Source organism: Theropithecus gelada, chromosome 3 (genome assembly GCF_003255815.1).
Source record: "Theropithecus gelada isolate Dixy chromosome 3, Tgel_1.0, whole genome shotgun sequence".
Classification (NCBI taxonomy): domain Eukaryota; kingdom Metazoa; phylum Chordata; class Mammalia; order Primates; family Cercopithecidae; genus Theropithecus; species Theropithecus gelada.
The window spans coordinates 72,784,323-72,805,036 of NC_037670.1; the positions used below are offsets into that span (position 1 = coordinate 72,784,323).

Below are 20,714 nucleotides of genomic sequence, written 5' to 3' on the forward strand. Positions count from 1 at the left end.
GCAACCCCACAGGAGGAGCATTCCCCAAATTCAGGCCAACACAAAAGGCAGAGTCACAATTCCTCCCTACTTGAAACATCAACATCCATACAGATGAAAAGTGGTCCGGTCTGATCTGAATAGCGGGAACACTGGGACACAGGAAACAGTAGTATAGCAGGAATTTAATAAACACTTTTCACCTAACTGGTGCATATTTTCACCTTTTACAGTATTCCATGCATGCCTGTGATGTTTTTCACGTAAACTATCAAAATAAATGTTTTCAGAAGATTGATAGGAGCTAAGTATCAAGATACTATCTTGCCTAAAATATACACTGTTTTTAAAGGAAAAAAAAAGTCTTCAAAACTATTATTCAAATGGAGTCTACAATTTCAAAGGCTCTGATGACCATGTCAATGTATCTTGCTAAAAGTGACCTTAACTAAATTCACAATCACATACACACACTTATACACATGCACGTGCACACACACACACGCACAGATCATCCTAAATCCTAGAACACTTATTCAGATAAGGAGGGGAAAAAAACTATTATAAACCACACAGACTAAATGAAAATAAATCGCAAAATTTGTCTTCAAATTAAGAATTTAAATATATTTTCATGGAATCTAAAGAAACTACATCAGCAATTAGATCTATGTCCCAAAGATCAAACATTTTTTACAAAATGAATGCAGCTCACATTCTGGCAGATGGATCATAGAATCATTAAAGAATGAAGAGAATTACCATTGTTAGGTATTTTTCATTGTCAGGAGCAAAATCAAATTTCAAATGACAGGAATATAAAACATAATCTTTTAGTAGAAAAGAAAATAAAGACTCAGCCAGACTCTCACATAAAACCAATTCCCTATAGCTGGATTCCCACACTCCAAATAGCAGCACTACGTCAGCCTGTGAAAGGACATTTTAGGCAAAGAACACAGAAATGTTCAGTACAGATCTCTTTACAAACCAAGACTAAACAACATCTCAAATCAAATCCAGATAAATGGATAACCCAAATGAGTAATAAATTAACAAGAATCACCTTCAGCCTTGTTCCATCGCCAAGAGGAAAACACAATTAAGTACAGTCTACATCTTTATTTAATAGAGATAAATGAAAGAACAGAATAAAAGTAACTAAAGTAAGTAAGATAGTAAATAAAATCCAGTAACCTTTGAACTGCCCAAAGTGAGAGCAATTAAAGTCTTTTCAAAAGTGCAGACTTCAGGGCAAGCAATGCTTCCTAAACAGGCAAACATACACAGTGACTGCAAATCCCAGGCAGAAAAGAATGTGAAATCAGGAGAAAGAGCATGTAATGGCATGTATAACATGTGATGGCCCTGGTGAAAATGATCATTTATAGAATAACTAATGGGTGGTTTAAAAAGTTTGCAGTTATAAGCACATCTAGTTCTCAGATCTTGGTTTTTAAATACCCTTTGTCACTCAATGGAACCAGGGCTTCTTGGATAAACGGTTGATTCCACAACTGGGGCAAGAAATAAAAATAGGCTGGGTGCGGTGGTTTACACCTGTAATCCCAGCACTTTGGGAGGCCAAGGCAGGTGGATCACCTGAGGTCACGAATTAGAGACCCATTTGACCAATATGGTGAAATCCCGTCTCTATTAAAAATACAAAAATTAGCCAGGTGTAGTGGTGGATACCTGTAGCCCCTGCTACTTGGGAGGCTAAGCCAGGAGAATCGCTTGAACCTAGGAGGTGGTGGTTGCAGTGAGCCGAGATCATGCCACTGCACTCTAGCCTGCACAACAGAGAAAGACTACCTCAAAAAGAAAGAAAGAGGAGGAAGGAAGGAAGGAAGGAAGGAAGGAAGGAAGGAAGGAAGGAAGGGAGGGAGGGAGGGAGGGAGGGAGGGAGGGAGGGAGGGAGGGAGGAAGGAGGGAGGGAGGGAGGGAGGGAGGGAGGAAGGAAGGAAGGACGGACTTAATTAAGAAAGTGTTGGCTGGGCATGGTGGCTCACGTCTGTAATCCCAGCACTTAGGGAGGCCAAGGCAGGTGGATCACGAGGTCAAGAGATTGAGATCATCCTGGCCTAACATGGTGAAACCCCATCTCTACTAAAAATATAAAAAGTAGCTGGGCATGGAGGAGCCTCCACCTCCTGAGTTCAAGCAATTCTCCTACCTCAGCCTCTCGAGTAGCAGGGACTACAGGCACGCACACCACAGCCAGCTAATTTTTGTATTTTTAGTAAAGATAGAGTTTCGTCATGTTAGCCAGGCTGGTCTCGAACTCCTGACCTCAGGTTATCTGCCCATCTCAGCTTCCCAAAGTGCTGGGATTACAGGCGTGAGCCACTGCACCCAGTCTATTCTACTAATTTTGATTTGACAAATATCTCAGTAGCTACCATGTGCAGACAGTACTTCCAAAAAAATCAGAAGCACTTAAGAAAAACCATCAGTGTTCAACAGTGACAGAAGCAAATCCATGTAGCACCTCATTTTGTAAAACCTAGCCTCTAATGCCTCCACGGCTGGACATAAGGTTGACGGACTGGAGAACACGGAGAAGAGGTACAGGCAGTAGTGAAGGTCTTATTTAATTGTACCACTCTGGTGACCCAGCGTTGCCGCTCCCTGGGATTGACAGGGATTTAAAGCCTACTTATTGTAACATGGGGCATTGTAATAGGTTCTTCCAAGATCTCTTCCACTCCATCACTGGGGATCTCTCACTGCCAGAATTTTTTACATTGATGAATCTATCTGTTTTCCACCTGGTCACTTCTAAGTCCCTCCTCAGCCCCAGGCACCATCAGCACACCACCAGCTTCCTTCTGCCCACTTGCACAGGCTCTAAAACCAGCACACAATGTTCTCTCTTACCCCACTCCACAGGAAATATTTGCAGAACTGCAGTGGCATCCCAAACCGCAGCCCTCCAGACATCCTCTTAGTCTCTAAATATCTCAGGCGTGAATCATGTATAAATCCACTCATCCACCAAGCTCAGGAAACAAAAATCTTCCAGAGGTCCCAGTGAAGCCCCTTTCTTTTGCCATCAGATTATAAATTTTATAGAACTGTTCCTTCTGAAACTATGAACATTCAATTAACATTTATTAATTAAAAATGATTATGGGGTCAAATGCAGTGTCTCAGGCCTGTAATCCCAGCATTTTGGGAGGCCAAGGCGGGCAGACTACCTGAGGTCAGGAGTTCAAGACCAGCCTGGCCAACATACAAAAATTAGCCAGGCATGGTGGTGCACACCTGTAATCCCAGCTACTCGGGAGGTTGAGGCACAAGTATCACTTGAACCCGGGAGGCGGAGGTTGCAGTGAGCCAAGTTTGCGCCACTGCACTCCAGCCTGGGCAACAGAGCGAAACACTGCCAAAAAAAAAAAAAAGAGCAATAGCTTTCTAAATTAAAAAATAGATAATGAAAACATGATTTATTCTATAATTAGCTTTTTTTTTTTTTTTTTTGAGACAGGGTCTTGCTGTGTCACCCAAGCTGGAGTGCAGTGGCATGACCTCGGCCCACTGCAGCCTCCTCCTCCCAGGTTCAAGCAAGTCTTGTACCTCACCCTCCCAAGTAGCTAGGATTACAGGCATGCACCACCATGCCCGGCTAATTTTTGTATTTTTAGTAGAGATGGGGTTTCACTGTGTTAGCCAGGCTGGTCTTAAACTCCTAACCTCAGGTGATCTGCCTGCCCCGGCCTCCCAAAGTGCTGGGATTACAGGCTATAATTAGATTTCTGATAATAATAATTTAAAAGTGTGTTTTCAAAATGAATATAAATGAAAACTGCCTTTTGTTTTTTGGGTTGTTTTTGGTAAGTGCATGACAAATATCAAGAGGGGATCTAACCATATTCATATATTTTGTATCTCCAGTGATAAAGACACTGACTCTAAAATGCTAAAACAAAAATTGTCCTACGAATGCATCTTCAATACGAAAAGGTGACTTCATATCAATTAACTTAACTTCCTCATTGTTTGAGCTAAGCTAATAGTAAGATAAATTTACATTCTCTTTCAACAATCCAAACAAGGAAGATAATGTCAAAACATTCTGTGTTGGGTGAGTCAGCTCAGGTTCAAAATTTTTCTGTGGCTACTCCAAAAATAATTTAGAATTTGCAATGCTAAAATAAGAAACTTAAGGTGAGGCTGGCATTATTTTCTAGAAAATGAATATATCTATGTATTTGTGGAATTGTGCCAAGAAGAGAAAATTTCACACATTAAATGAGAAACTATTGCATAAAGAGTACTTTCCCTTGTAGCCCTAAGTTAAATGGGGTGGATGAAATCATTAAAGGCTCTCAGATTTTGTCATGTCCACATGCAACTTAGATTAAGTGGTGCTTCCTCCATTGTCATTCAGGGACTATCACTTGGCTTGATGGCCTAATGGCTTAAAAATACTTGGTAACAGACTTATCAAAAAGTCATGAACAATAACAACTTTCCACTTGATATAGTCAAGTTGCAAAGCCAGGTTTATGTTTTTAATTAATAATAACTTTGTACCAGATGCATATAAATATCTGGAACACTCTGGGAATATCATTACAGCCAGATGGAATATCAGGGAATGCATCAGAAGTAGTTCCTATTTCTGGGTCAGCATGGCAGCAGACAGCCATACCACTACGCCTGTCAACATCTCATCAAAATACTTATAGAGAGATATGATAAACATCAAAACTGTCCAAAGTTGGGAAAAACACTTTAAAGGGAAGATAACATCACATACCATGTTTAGTAGAGAATTTCCACAAAAAGCATCATTGGTGCAAAGGATTAAGAAGCACATTCTTAAATGATAAATCATGTGTCTCCTATTCTGAATCAAAACAGTATACACTGCCTTCAAATGAGTTGGGAAAAAAGTTTTATTTCTTCACATGCTCCTATACTAAAAAAAAAACCAGCCAGCAATTAGGGTAAACTTCCTTATTTTTACCAGGTTCTAATTAATTAATTGACACTTGTTATAAGGGAGTGAACAAAAGATTTAGAATTCTAAGGAAGAAAGTTGGATCAAAAAGATTTTTAATTAACAAGTTGTCTTTTAATTTCTTAATTTTAATTTAAGGTATTATCTGCACAGGTTTTTTCTGCCCTTTGGTAATAAGTTTTTTAGTTTTTTTAAGTTTGTATTTTATTGTGTCTGTTTAATGTACATTTTAAACATCCAAACAGAAGTCACCACCCCTACCACCATGACTGACATACCTGGTGGAGAGAGACCTATCCTTCAACAATCTCCATTCACATGGCCTGGGCACAACGTCCCAAAGAGACAATGTCACCTAACTTTTATAACTGAGATGACTGATCATGACATCCAATTACAACGCTTTCCCCCCCAACCCCTTCATTTGGAGAAGTGGGAGCCAGGCTCCTATTGTTTAATAAAAATGTTACTACTACAAAGTAGTACATGTGTGTATTTCTCCAAAGAGCGAATAATAATTTTAAAGAGCACCTCTTGCTTTTTCACTCCCTTTATTCTACTTACTTTTTATTTTTTTAAGACAGAGTCTAGCTCTGTCGCCCAGGCTGCAGCACTGTGACACAATGTCAGCTCACTGCAGCCTCCGCCTCCCGGGTTCAAATGATTCTCCTGCCTTAGCCTCCCAAAAACTGGGATTACTGGTGCATGCTACCATGCCCAGATCATTTTTGTATTTTTAGTAGAGACAGGGTTTCACCATGTTGATCAGGCTGATCTCAAACTCCTGACCTCAGGGGATCCACCTCCTCGGCCTCCCAAAGTGCTAGGATTACAGGAGTGAGCCACCACCCCCGGCCCCCTTTATTTTAAGTTGTGTAAATTATCTTCTTGGAATGGAACTCCCCAACCATGGATGACCAATTCAAGTGACACTAGTGACAGTTTTTCAAGCCCATCTTTTTTCAGGATAACCCCGTGGCAAGTAGCCAAATGCTTCAGCCCACAAATGCAAGATGTTCCAAGGATATCCTGGTATAGTCATTAATTCTAAACTGCATGTGAAACAACAGATAGCTTTCTGAAACCCAAATTTGGGTCTTCCATCAGTCCCATCCACTTTTCTGTTTCTACAACCATTCAGAGATTCCAAGTTACCAGTACACAACAGAGGAGAAAGTATAGGAGGATGGGGAGAAGGGCACAACATGCTGGGATGCTTTGATACCTGAGGAAAAGCACTGTAAGCAGGTGTGGAGACAACAATAATTTTGGAAGTTGGCCAGGTGCGGTGGCTCATGCCTGTAATCCCAGCACTTTGGGAGACCAGGGCCGGCAGATTGCTTGAGGTTAGGAGATCAAGACCAGCCTGGGCAACAAGGGAAAACCCCTTCTCTATAAAAAAAAATTACAAAAATTAGCCTGGTGTAGTGGCATGAGCCTGTAGTCCGAGCCACTGGGGAAGCTGAGGTGGGAAGATCACTTGAGTCCCAGAGGCAGAGGTCTCAGCCAGCCTGAGATCGTGCCATGACACTCCAGCCCAGGTGACAGAGTGAGACCCTGTCTTAAAAAAAAGAAAAATAATAATTCTGGAATCAATTCAAGACAGGTTGGTGGGCAAGGGAGAAGGGTAAACATCAAATGGTATCTGTGGCCCTAGTTTAATCACAGTATCAGGCAGTTAAGACAAGAGACTATAAACCGCAGTGCAGTAAACTCTTGCTAAATTCAGATACAGACTCCGTAAACAATTTGCCATTCAATCTAAGACTGAGAGGGGGCAAATGCCAGCATCCAAATGAATAGAGTAAAAAGAATACCACAAAGAAAATCCTTAGACATGCTCTGAACGTCCTGACTGCCTGTAATTATTTTTATTCTTTCTTACATGGAGAGGTTATTAATAAATTACAACACTTTTCTTTTTTTTTTTTTTTTTTTTTTAGATGGAGTTTTGTACTGTCACCTAGGCTGGAGTACAATGGCTCAATCTCAGCTCACCGCAACCTCTCCCTCCCAGGTTCAAGCGATTCTCCTGCCTCAGTCCCCAAAATGAGTAGCTGGGATTACAGGCGTGCACCACCACACCTGGTTAATTTTTGTATTTTTAGTAGACGTGGGGTTTCACCATGTTGGCCAGGCTGATCTGGAACTCCTGACCTCAGGTGATCCACCCACCTTGGCTTCCAACAGTGCTGAGATTACATGTGTGAGCTACCGCGTCCGGCCAACACCCTTCTTAAGCAAACTTAGGCAACCATGTCCTATTATGCTTTCTGGTTTTTTGTTTTTGTTTTTGTTTTTGTTTTTTGAGATGGAGTCTTGCTCTTCGCCCAGGCCGGAATGTAGTGGCACGATCTTGGCTCACTACAATCTCCTCCTCCTGGGTTCAAGGGATTCTCCCACCTCGGCCTCCCAAGTAGCTAGGATTACTAGGCAGCCACCATTATGCCAGCTAATTTTTGTATTTTTGTAGAGATGGGTTTTCACCATGTTGGCTAGGCTGGTCTTGAACTCCTGACCTCAGGTGATTGGCCCACCTCAGCCTCCCAAAGTGCTGGGATTACAGGTGTGAGCCACCACGCCCAGTCCCATCTTGCTTTCTTGTAAGCTATTTGTGAAACTGCCAAAAGACAAAATGAAGAAAATTCTTTTTTTAAAGCGCCTTTTATTCCCCAAAATAAGTAATAATAATAATAATAATAATAATAAAATATAAAAAAACAGCCTTTCTCTTTGGATGAGAGCTGCAAGTAAATTGCATTTCATATCAATAATTTCTGTTCTATACAACCAGATATTTACTAAAACGTCTGGGCTGCAGGATATAGTCATCTACCTCTACTTACCAACAGAGAAACATCAATTCCAAAATTCCAAACCATTCATGCTATAGAAGTTCCAAACCTTAATCTCTTAATACTAACGAGCTTAATAGCCTAATCTCTTAATTTTTCTTTTTTTTTTTTTGAGACAGAGTCTCGCTCCGTAGCCCAGGGTGGAGTGCAGTGGCATGATCTCGGCTCACTGCAAGCTCTGCCTCCCAAGTTCATGCCATTCTCCTGCCTCAGCCTCCCGAGTAGCTGGGACTACAGGTGCCCGCCACCTCGCCCAGCTAATTTTTTTTATTTTTGGTAGAGACAGGGTTTCACCGTGTTAGCCAGGATGGTCTTGATCTCCTGACCTCATGATCCGCCCACCTCGGCCTCCCAAAGTTCTGGGATTACAGGCGTGAGCCACCTCGCCCGGCCTAATCTCTTAATATTAATCTCTCTCTTAACATTAATTGTATTTGATAAGAAGTAAATGATACATGAAACTCACTGACTAGCCATTGTTTGCTAGTATCCTCAAAGTTCTGCACTACCATAATGAAAATGTTTAAGAGGAGAGTGGGTGGTTCACACCTATTAATCCCAGTACTTTGGGAGGCCAAGGCGGGCGGGCCGCTTGAGCCTAGGCAACATGGCAAAATCCTGTCTCTACAAAAAAAAAAAATATATATATATATATAAAATATATATATATATTTACACACACACACACACACAAATATTCTCTGGGCATGGTGGCACATGCCTGTAGTCCCAGCTACTTGGGAGGCCGAGGTGGAAGGAGCATTTGAACTCAGGAGCTCAAGGTTGCAGTGAGTCGTAATCGCTCCACTGCACTCCATCCTGGGCAACAGAATGAGACTTTGCCTCAAAAAAGAAAAAAAAATATATTCAAAGTACAATGTGGCCCAGAAAAACAGAGACATCTTTAATTTTGATAGAGCCTAATGTATCTACCATGCTAGAAACTCTGGGGATCTTTCTTAGTTATTTCTCTCATTCCCCATGGAGGGAATGCCTATGTGACTGATCTCACGTAGACATACATATTCTCTCCTCTATTCATATACACATACTCTTTCTTCTTCCTTCCTTCCTTCCTCCCTCCTTCTCTCTCTCTCTCTCTCTTTCATTCTTTCTTTCTTCTTTCTTTCTTTCTTGACAGAATCTCGCTGTGTTGCCCAGGCTGGAGTGTAGTGGTACAATCTTGGCTCACTGCAACCTCTGCCTCCCGGGTTCAAATGATTCTCCTGCCTCAGCCTCCTGAGTAGCTGGGACTACAGGCATGTGCCACCACACCCAGATAATTTTCATATTTTTAGTAGAGACAGGGTTTCACCATATTGTCCAGGCTGGTCTCGAACTCCTGACCTCATGATCCGCCTCCCCCCGCCCTCGGTCTCCCAAAGTGCTGGGATTACAGGCATGAGCCACCGTGCCCAGCCCATACTTTCTACTTTGACTGAATTTCAGTTTAGACCCACAATACTGCTCATAAAGAACATCACCACAACTACAACTCTCTGCTCCCAGTTCCTAAGTTCTGACACACACAGAGGTGCAAATCACAACCCTATCTTAGTTTAGTGGCAGAGTAATCCTAGACAAGTGACATAACCTCTTTGTGCCTCAGTTCTCTCACTTTAAAATGATAATTGAAGCTACCCCATGGGGCTACTGTAAATATTATGTAATATATTATAAATATTATGTCAAGTAATACATGTAAAGTGATGAACAGTGACTAACATTTAATAAGTATTCAGTCATTGTTACCATTATCCAACTACAACATGGACTTCTTAAGGACAGGAATTTTTTTGTTTTGTTCATTTTGAATTCTTAGTGACAGAAGAGTCTAGAAGGCAGGGCAACGGTTATACGAAAATTTTAAACTCTATCAGTAAGAACCTCCTCAACTAACCTCTCTCTTTGAATATGAACTTGTCAGAAAAACGAGAGAGTACATAGCTTAGCAGTTGATAATAGTGTGGTTCAAACCGCTAAGTTCATGGTCTGACTATGCCAAGCACTATGTGACTTCAGTTTCAAAATCTAAAAACGGAGATAATAATATCTACCTACCTTGCAAGGCTATCTTGAGGATTTCATGAGATAATTTGTCAAAACAAGCACTGAGTTGTAGGGCTGATGCAAGGAGGAGGAAGGAGAGAAGGAGGAGAGAGAAGAAAAGAAAATCTTGAAAGGATAGTGGCATGTCAGAAAGACACAAAAGCCAACCTGAAACAGCAACCCTTGGCCAAAGCTGAGAAATTTTAGTAACAAAACAAAAAAACAATAGTATTGGACTACAACTTGAAGAATAAAACCAATATACATAAGTCAATACTGACATAAACAAATCACTGAATAAACAAACAACTGGGAAAGAACAAATGTTGCTTTCAGAATAGTTACAAATAATAGAGATACTCCCCTTCCTCAGGAGGTGAAGCTTCATTCTCCTTCAGCAGAGAGGAGGCTGAACTTGAGTTCCAAGACTATCATATGGAAAAGGAAGGGTAGTAAATTTATACTGGAGAAACCTGGCAGATACCATCCTAACGAAGAGATCGAAGTTAACGTCATCAGTGATGTCATGGTGACATCAGATAGTCCCTGACATGATGCAAAGAGAAGGGCACTTCACCTCTGTAAGAGTCTTCCCAAAAGCCATCAGCTCAGTTCCCAAAAAACCATCAGACAAACCCAACTTGAAGGACATCTACAAAATATCTGACAAGTCTCTGACAACTGTCAAGATCAAAAAAACAAGGAAAGACTAAGAAACTGTTACATATTGGAGAAATCGAAGGAGGTATAATCATTAAATGCAGTACCACATGCTGGATTGGATCCTGGGACAGAAAAGGATATTAAGTGGAAAAGTTGGTCAAATTTGAATAGTAAATATTTTAATGCATCTTTCTCAGTAATTGATAAGATAATTGATAATTGATAAGACAACACACAAAAAAATTAAAGATATGAAAGACTTGTATAGTATAATTAATAATCTTGACCTATAGAAAGAAAACCTTCAAAATTTTTTTTTAGTTTTAAATTTTTTCTGGCTTTGTTGAAGTATAATTGACAAAAATTGTATACATTTATGATATATGATATGTTCTTATATACATTGTGAAATAATTACCATCATCAAGTTAATTAATGTACCATCACCTCACAGTTACTATTTTTGTTCTCTTATCAATCACTGAGAAAGACGCATTAAAATCTTCAACTGTAGGCTGGGCATGGTGGCTCATGCCTGTAATCCCAGCACTTTGGGAGGCCAAGGTGGGTGAATCACGAGGTCAAGAGATTAGACCATCCTAGCCAACATGGTGAAACCCTGTCTCCAGTAAAAATACAAAAATTAGCTGGACGTGGTGTTGCACGCCTGTAGTCCCAGCTACTTGGGAAGCTGAGGCAAGAAGAATCGCTTTAACCCGGAAGGCAGAGATTGCAGTGAGCCGAGATCACACCACTGTACTCCAGCCTGGCCAACAGAGTAAGACTCTGTCTCAAACAAACAAAAAATATATGTATATTGAACTATAATCATCAATTTACATATTCCTCCTTATAGTTTTATCATTTTTTGTTTTATATATAATGTGGCCATACTATTTGGGGCATATATCTTATTTTTGGTTTTTGAGACAGGGTCTTGCTCTGTCACCTAGGCTGGAGTGCAGTGGCTTGATCATAGCTCACTGCAGCCTCAAACTCCTTGCACAAGCAATCCTCTTGCCTCAGCTTCCCAAATAACTAAGACTAAAGGCATGTGCCACTATTCCCAGCTAATTTCTTTTTTTTTTTCTTTTTTTTTTTTTCTTTTTTTTTTTTTTTCTGGAGACGGGGTCTCACTAGTTGCCCAGGTTCTTTAGAATTGACAAACTTGGGAGACTGTGGTGGAAGGATCACTTGAGCCCAGAGGGTCATGGCTGCAGTGAGCTGTGATCATGACACTGCACTCCAGCCCGGGCAATAGAGTGAGACCCTGTCTTAAAAAAAAAAAAAAAACAAAAAAAACAGAATTACTCTCTAGCACTTTACTGAAAAACTCTGCAGGCCCCAGATCTAGAGTATTTGGTATTCATGGCTTAAAGGCAGGGATAACACCACAGGATGTAGAGAAAAAAGGTACATTATTTGTTCCCTTTTGAGCTTCAAAAATCTAGGCCCTGAGGATACTTAGGATAGAAAATGTACTATGATGTAAAAGCCAAGAATGTGAGTCTTGTGCCCACATTCCCAAGAATGGAAATAATTCTTCCAGGTCCCTGCTCTAGATAAGTAAATTTGGGAACCGCAAAGAATCCAAAGAAATGCTGGGAATGTGGTGGTGTGAGAGGTGGGGCATGAGAATAAAACATATTAAGCTCCACTCATGTCACTCACAAGCCCAGATTCCACCTGGGCGTTGTCCCTCTTTCTCTCCACCATCTTCACCTGAGACGTGTCTGGGCCGCACATCCAGTGTTCTATGCCTTCCACATTAGCTTTTGTCTTAGATACTACAGGTCTCAAGGTGGTAATAATGATGGATCAAAAGCCTATATCCAATAAGCTCCATGCCTCGTGTATGTTATAAATAATTCAAGTCTAAGGCCGGCAAGGTGGCTCATGCCTGTAATCCTGGTACTTTGGAGGCTGAGGCAGGGAGATCACTTGAGGCCAAGAGTTCGAGATTAGCCTAGCCAACGTGGGGAAACGCCATCTCTACTAAAAAATACAAAAATTAACCAGATATGATGGTGGGCACCTGTAATCCCAGCTACTCAGGAGGCCAACGCAGGAGAATCATTTAAACCCAGGAGGTGGAGGTCGCAGTGAGTCAAGATCATGCCATTGCACTCCAGCCTGGGCGACAGAGCAAGACTCACTCTCAATCAATCAATCAATCAATCAGTAAAGGAGTTTGAGATCAGCCTGGGCAATATGGCAAAACCCCATCTCTACTAAAAATACAAAAATTAGCTGGGCTGGTGGTGGGTGCCTGTAATGCCAGCTACTCGGAAGACAGGCACAAGAATCTCTTGAATCCGGGAGATAGAGGTTGCAGTGAGCCCAGATCATGCCACTGCCCTCCAGCCTGGGTGACAGACTGTTAGATATGAGTTCTAAATTTCTTTTCAAGGAATTAATATGTCAGTATGTTCAATTCTTTACCTTCTACTTTTAAACTTCCTCGTAAAGCAACCTTTTTGGATTACCTACACCACCCTGACTCATTCTGATCACCTGCTCCACCCTAACTCATTACAATTATCTGCTACCTGCTCTGCCCTGACTCGCACCAAAGCACTCACCCCACCATTATCTTTAAATTAGCCAGTCAGAATTAGTTTAGCCTGTGTGCTCTAACCCTAGTCAATAGGGGAATGACACAGCAACAGGGGCCACATGCGTCAGGGATAAGAAACCCTTCCCCTCCCTTGTCCAGGTGTGTGCTCACCATTGTTCCATCTGTAAGGGTGCACCCTTCTATATAGAAGTAACTTGCCGTGCTGAGAATTAAAAAGAAAATTTTATATTCGAGTGCTATTTCTTTTCCAGCACCGAAACTTTATATATAACAAAAAAAAAAAAATATATATATATATATATATGTACAAACAGCTTAATGGAATCATTGTATCAATATGTGGGTTTGAAACACAACTGAGGGTGTGTAGGAGGCAAAAACGGACGTATGGTAAAGAAAGAAAAGTAGGCCAGACACAGTGGCTCACACCTGTAATCCTAGCACTTTGGGAATCAGAGGCGGGTGAATTGCCTGAGCTCAGGAGTTCGAGGCCAGCCTGGACAACACGGTGAAACCCCGTCTCTACTAAAATACAAAAAAAATTGGCTGGGAATGGTGGTGTGTGCCTGTAGTCCCAGGTACTCGGGAGGCTGAGGCAGGAGAATTGCTTGAACCTGAACTTGGGAGGCAGAGGTTGCAGTGAGCCAAGATCGTACCACTGCACGCCAGCCTGGGCGACAGAGCAAGAAAAAAAAAAAAAGAATCAATTTATTCTTGAACAAGAGAATATTTTACATATTCAATACCTAATTGTCAAATATTTACTTGTATTTGTAGACCATGATCCAAGACATATTAAAACATTTTCTACTAGTTGTGACATAGTAATCTGAATTTCTTCCATAGAATACCTTACAGTTTAGACTGTTCTTTCCTTTTTTTTTTCTACTTTTTAAAATTGTGGCAAAATATATATAACAAAAAATTTACTGTTTTAACCATTTTTAAGTGTACAGTGCAGTGGCATTAAATATATCCACATAGTTGTATAACTATCACCACCATGCATCTCCAGAACCTCGTCATCTTGGAAAGCAGAAACCCTATACCCATTAAACACTAACTCCCCAGTCTTTCCTTCCTCCCAACCTCTAGCAACTACCATTTTACTTCCTGTCTCTATGAATTTGACTGCTCTAGGAACCTCATATAAGTAGAATCAAACAGTATTTGACCTTTTCTGACTAGTTTATTTCACTTGACAAAATGTCTTCAAGGTTCATCCTTGTAGCATGTGTAAGAATTCCCCATCTTTTTAAGGCTAAATAATATTCCATCATTACTCCTTATTTATTCACCTGTCAATGGATACTTGGGTTGCTTTGATGTTTTAGCTACTGTGAATAATGCTGCTATGAAAATGAGTGTACAAACACTTCTTCAAGGTCCTGCTTTCAATTCTTTCGCTATATACCTAGAAATAAAATTGCTGAATCATATGCTAATTCTGTTTAAATTTTTTTTTTTTTTTTTTTTTGAGACAGAGTCTCACTCTGGCACAACCTCAGCTCACTGCAGTCTCTGCCTCCGGGTTTCAAGCGATTCTCCTGCCTCAGCCTCTGGGGTAGCTGGGATTACAGGTGCCTGCTAACACGCTCGGCTAATTTTTGTATTTTTGGTAGAGACAGGGTTTCACCATGTTGTCCACGCTGGTCTTGAACTTCTGGCCTCTAGTGATCCACCCGCCTCAGCCTCCCAAAGTTCTGGGATTACAGGTGTGAGCCACCACACCCAGTTTCTGTGTTTAATTTTGTTGAGGAATGTCCATACTGTTTTCCAGAGTGGCTGAACCATTTTACATTCCCACCAACAGTGCACAGTGGTACCAATTTCTCCACATCCTCAGCCACACTTGTTGTTTCCCAGTTTTTCGATAGTATCCATCTTAATGGGGGTGAGATGGTAGGTATCTCATTGTGGTTTTGGTGTGCATCTCCCTAATGGCTAATGATGTTGAGTATTTTTCATATGCTTATTGGCCATCTGTATATCTTCTTTGAAGCAGTGTATATTCAAGTCCTTTGCCCATTTCCTAATTGGTGGCTTGTTAGATTAGTCTTTCTTTTTTCTTTTTTGAGACTGATCTTTGCTCTGTCACCCAAGCTGGAGTGCGGTGGTGCAACATAGCTCACTGCAGTCTCAACCTTCCAGGTTCAAGCAATCCTCCTATGTCAGCCTTCCAAGGAGATGGGACCACAGGTGCCCACCACCACACTTGGCTAATTTTTTTATTTTTTGTAGAGTCAGAGTCTGACTATGTTGCCCAGGCTGGTCTCTATCCCCTAGGCTCAAGCAGTCCTCCTGCCTCAGCCTCCAAAAGTGCTGGGATTACAGCCATGAGCCACCCACTTGACCAGACTAGTCTTTCTTATAATCAAATACAATCTGCCCTGTGTATCCATGGGTTTCACATCCATGGATTCAACCAATCCACAAATGGAAAATATTAGGAAAAAACTTGCATCTGTGCTGAAGATGTACATTTTCTTTTCTTGTCATTATTTCCTGAACAATAGGTATAACAACTATTTACACAGCATTTACTTTATATATTACAAGTAATCTAAAAATGATTTACAGAATACAGGAGGATGTGCATAAGTTATATGCAAACACTATGCCAATCATAACAGAGACCTGAACATCCACAGACGGTCCTGGAACTAATCCCTCACATAAACTTAACTGTACATTTGCCAAATTTCTTAAACTTTGATATTTTTCGCTTGAAAAACCTTTGTGCATAATATATTCTTTACAAATTGGATTTCACTGATTCCACAATATGGCATTCCATCAAAATCCCTGATCTTTCCAGGTTCATGACTATTACCTATTCCACATATATTTAACCGTTGTCATTAAATATACTGAGGTTCAAATAAAAGGCTGAAAGCTGTGGTATTGCACTAATGCTGGCTTGAAGAAACATCCAAAGAATGAAAAAAATAATTAGTGAGATAAATGCTATCTAAACACTATCTAACATGTATGTTTTTATCCTTTTAAGTATAAAATTTTTTCTTATCTAACATTGCTTCTTTAAATTTATGGATTTATTTCCCAGGCCTATTACCATAAGGGGAAACAATTCAGTTTTGATGACAGGGTTTTTGGATGGTGGCTAAGTCCTGGCATGTTTATCTGGCACGATCTACAAAACATTCAATTTGTGAAAGTTTTGAAATAACTACTGCTGTAACATTAACTAGTATTGTCATCTTTTTCCTTTTGCTGGTCCCTAGTCTCCAAGAGAGTCTTTAAATTGGAAACTATTTTAACCATATATCAGAAGTTAGAGACCAAAGATGAAACCAATTGATTCTGGTGGGTAATGATCTATACTAAATTGATACCATATTTCTAGGCCCAGGCGATCTCTTTGCTTCTGGAATTTTAAAGTATGTAGAAAAACAGCTCAGTCTCCTGTTAAAGTTTTGGGTTTCTCTTTTTTAAATCAATAGTATCAGAAAAATAGAAATATCTGGGAATTGAAGAAGACCACATACATTTATGTACAAAGTTGTGTCATGAGAAGGTACTTGCATATCCATAATTACACCCAGCAGAGCTCTTCTAAGATGAACAATTTTGTCACTTTTTTTTTTTTTTTTTTTGAGATGGAGTTTTGCTCTGTCGCCCAGGCTGGAGTACAATGGCGCAATCTCGGCTCGCTGCAATCTCCACCTCCGGGGTTCAAGTGATTCTCCTGCCTCAGCCTCCTGAGTAGCTGGCATTACAGGCATGCACCACTACGCCCAGCTAGTTTTGTATTTTTAGTAGAGATGGGGTTTCACCATGTTGGCCAGGCTGGTCTCAAACTCCTGACCTCAGATGATCTGCCTGCCTCGGCCTTCCAAAGTGCTTGGATTTACAGGAGTGAGTCACCGTGCCCGGCCAATTTTGTCACTTTTAATAGAATGGGAAATCACTTTATCCATGTTCCAATCCAATACATTTTTCTTTTTCCTTTTTTCTTTTTATTTTTGTTTTGTTGTTTTTTTGAGATGGAGTCTTGCTCTGTCGCCCAGGTTGGAGCACAGTGGCGCAATCTCAGCTCACTGCAACCTCCACCTCCTGGGTTCAAGTGATTCTCCTGCCTCAGCCTCCCCAAGTAGTTGGGAGTACAGGCATGTGCCACCACGCCTGGCTAATTTGTGTATTTTTAGTAGAGACAAGGTTTCGCTATGTTGACCAGGCTGGTCTCGAACTCCTGACCTCAGGTGATCCACCTGCCTCAGTCTCCCAAAGTGCTGGGAATACAGGCATGAGCCATTGCACTGGGCCCTTCTCTTTTTATTTTTAAGAGATCAGTTCTCACTCTGTCACCCAAGTTGGAGTGCAGCGGTGCAGAGCTCACTGCAGCCTCCAACTCCTGAGCTTAAGTGATCCTCCCACCTCTACCTCCTGAGTAGCTGGAACTACAGACTTGCAGCATCATGCCTGGCTAATTTTTTTTGTTTGTTTATTTTTTGTAGAGACAAAGTCTCACTATGTCACCCCAGCTGGCCTCAAACTCCTGACCCTCATGCAATGCTCTCATCTTGGCCTCCCAAAGTGCCAGGATTACACACATGAGTTAACGTACCCGGCTCCAAGATTTTCTTAATCCCACAGTTTCATAAATAATTCACAAGTAGGCTGGGCACAGTGGCTGGCTCACGCCTGTAATCTCAGTACTTCAGAGGACCAAGGCAGGAGGATCACTTGAGGCCAGGAGTTTGAGACTAGCCTGGGCAACATAGTGAGACCACATCTCTGCCAAAAAAATCAAAAAATTAGCCAGGTGTGGTGGTGCATGACTGTGATCCCAGCTACATGGGAGACTGAAGTGGGAGGATCACGTGAGCCTGGGAAGTCAAAGCTGTAGTGAGCTATGATCACGCCACTGCACTCCAGCCTGGGTAACAAAATGAGACTTTGTCTCAAAAAAAAAAAAAAAAAATTCCCAAGGAAAACTGTCATAATGTTTCTTATATCCAGTAACAACTCAGTATCAACTTTAAATTGATTTTTCATAGCAAGAAAATATATTTTTAAATTATATATACAGAAAAAGTTAACCTTTTCACTTGAGTTTAGTTGAAAATATCTACATTAGCCTAAATATTTTTATCTTATTAAATAGATATTCTTTTTTTTCTGTCTTCTTCTTTTTTTTATTTATTTTTTTTTTTGAGATGGAGTCTCACTCTGATGCCCAGGCTGGAGTGCAATGGTGCGATCTCACCTCACTGCAACTTCCGCCTCCCAGGTTCAAGCGATTCTCATGCCTCGGCCTCCCGAATAGCTGGGAATACAGGCGTGCACCACCACATGCGGCTAATTTTTGTATTTTTAGTAGAGACGGGGTTTCACCCTGTTAGCCAGGCTGGTCTCGAACTCCTGACCTCAAGCAATCTGCCCGCTTCAGCCTCCCAAAGTGCTGGAATTACAGGCATGAGTCACTGCACCCGGCTTAAATAAATATTCTATTTCCATACTTAAAAACTTTTGAAGACAGCTATCTCATGTTCACTCGACTTAACGTTATTCCTTACTACCTGAAAAACATATTTCTTCAGCAAAATTTGCTTTAAAGAATGTGCCAAAGATACTCCTTCTCTATTTCATCTGAGGCTTCAAACCCCCAAGAAATGTCCTAAGTGCCAGAATACTAGCACAGATAACACTAAATGATTATGAAACTAGTTTTGCTGCCATTAGCTTATCATCCATTTGAGGATATGCGAGAAAAGGTGGAAAATTAAATAAAACCTTCAGTCGAATTTCCTTGGAAAGAGTTGTTATTATATGCTAGGCATCTAATTCTGTCATAAGAGAGGAGCAAGCTGTTTTCCCCTTAACTTAAGCCATACAAGAGAGACTTCCAAAAAAGCATCAGAGACCTTGGCACATGCCAAGGGAATTTGGGAATTCTGGGAATTTTGAATTACCTAAGCACCTGTGGCATGTGTCTAAAAGAATACCAAAGGCAAGGAATTATGGTTACATCAGCTAAAGGCAACAGAGCTAAGAGTTGGGAATAAACTGTACACCTGCCAATGGTGACAAGAAGGAAGAAGGGTTTTTCCCCATGGGCCAAGTTCACCATGAGGAAAGCAGAAGGGGTTTGTGTGAAAAGGAATTCTACCCATGAGGGCTGCCTATAGGACAAGGTGATCATAACAGATAGACTCTGTGTAGAGACAACAACAAAAAAACAGGGACTGAAGCGGGAGAACTACAGTCTGAGGTCTCTGAGGAGACTACAAAGCTCCCCATAAAAGAGAGCCACCTACAGAGCTTCAGGCACACAGAAGGCTCCACTGCAGGTTACAACTACAGCAGTCAAGTAATAGCCTTTTTGCACCCTTTAACTCGCTTCCCTTCCCTGGGAGGGCCTGATTCTGAAGAAACCACAAATAGCAGCTAGCAATAGGAAAAGATGGATAATGAAGAAACTGACTAGGCTCTTCCAAAACACATAGACATGCACACACATGCATGCACGTGCATACATAATACAAACACACACACATGCAACATATGTGCACCTGTAATACAAACACACACACATACTCTTCACATTCCCAAGAAAGTAGCCTGAAGTGGGGGAAAAGGAGACGTCATAAACTGGACAAGAGCCTAAGGTTTTGATATTAGATTGGACTGAACATTTTAATACTTTAAACGAAATAGCTGCCAGGCATGGTGACTCACGTCTATAATCCCAACACTTTGGGATTCCCATGCAGGAAGATCACTTGAGCCCAGGAGTTCAAAACCAGCCTGGGCAATATGCCGAAACCCCATGTCTACCAAAAATACAAAAACTATCCGGGCGTGGTGGCATGTGCCTGTAGTCCCAGCTTCTCAGGAGGCTGAGAACGAGGATGATTTGAGCCCAGGAGGCGGAGGTTGCAGTGAGCCAAGATTGCACCACTGCACTACAGACTGGGCAACACAGTCAGACCGTCTCAAAAAAAAAAAAAAAAGAAAAGAAAAAAGAAAAAAAAAAGAAAGAAAGAACTGGGGAGAAAAAATCTATAGGACTTGCTTGGGATTTCTTCTATGAGCAAAGAGAGTAAGTGGATAGCGCAGGTTTGCAGAGGTGGGCTGGGAGAGAAGAAAGTGTCTGCTTGTACTCCAGTAAGTCCAATCGTGTAACACATCTGCTATACGTGTATGGGTAAAAAGAAATATTTAAAGATAAAAGGTTATGCCGTTGGGGAATAAAATGAAGGCATAAAGTCATTTTTTGGAATCAGTCCATGTCTACAGACAAAATATAACCTGAGTTCTTAGCTCCAAGGGCTGTGTTTTGAAACCCTACATTGGTTGGGCGCAGTGGCTCAAGCCTATAATCCCAGCATTTTGGGAGACCGAGACGGGTGGATCACGAGGTCAGGAGATCGAGACCATCCTGGCTAACACAGTGAAACCCCGTCTCTACTAAAAAAATACAAAAAACTAGCCGGGCGTGGTGGCGGGCGCCTATAGTCCCAGCTACTCAGGAGGCTAAGGCAGGAGAATGGCGTAAATCCAGGAGGCGGAGCTTGCAGTGAACTGAGATCCGGCCACTGCACTCCAGCCTGGGCGACAGAGGGAGACTCTGTCTCCAAAAAAAAAAAAAAAAAAA

The 20,714-nt window shown here is 41.2% G+C and overlaps 1 protein-coding gene across 1 annotated transcript in view; it reads right to left on the bottom strand.

Moving 5' to 3' along the window:
• SUGCT (succinyl-CoA:glutarate-CoA transferase) overlaps window positions 1-20,714 on the bottom strand; it is a 736,947-nt gene that overhangs the window by 633,513 nt on the left and 82,720 nt on the right. The window contains 1 exon segment of the mRNA XM_025381064.1: window positions 15,853-15,926. Within this exon segment, the coding sequence (XP_025236849.1) occupies window positions 15,853-15,926 (74 nt within the window).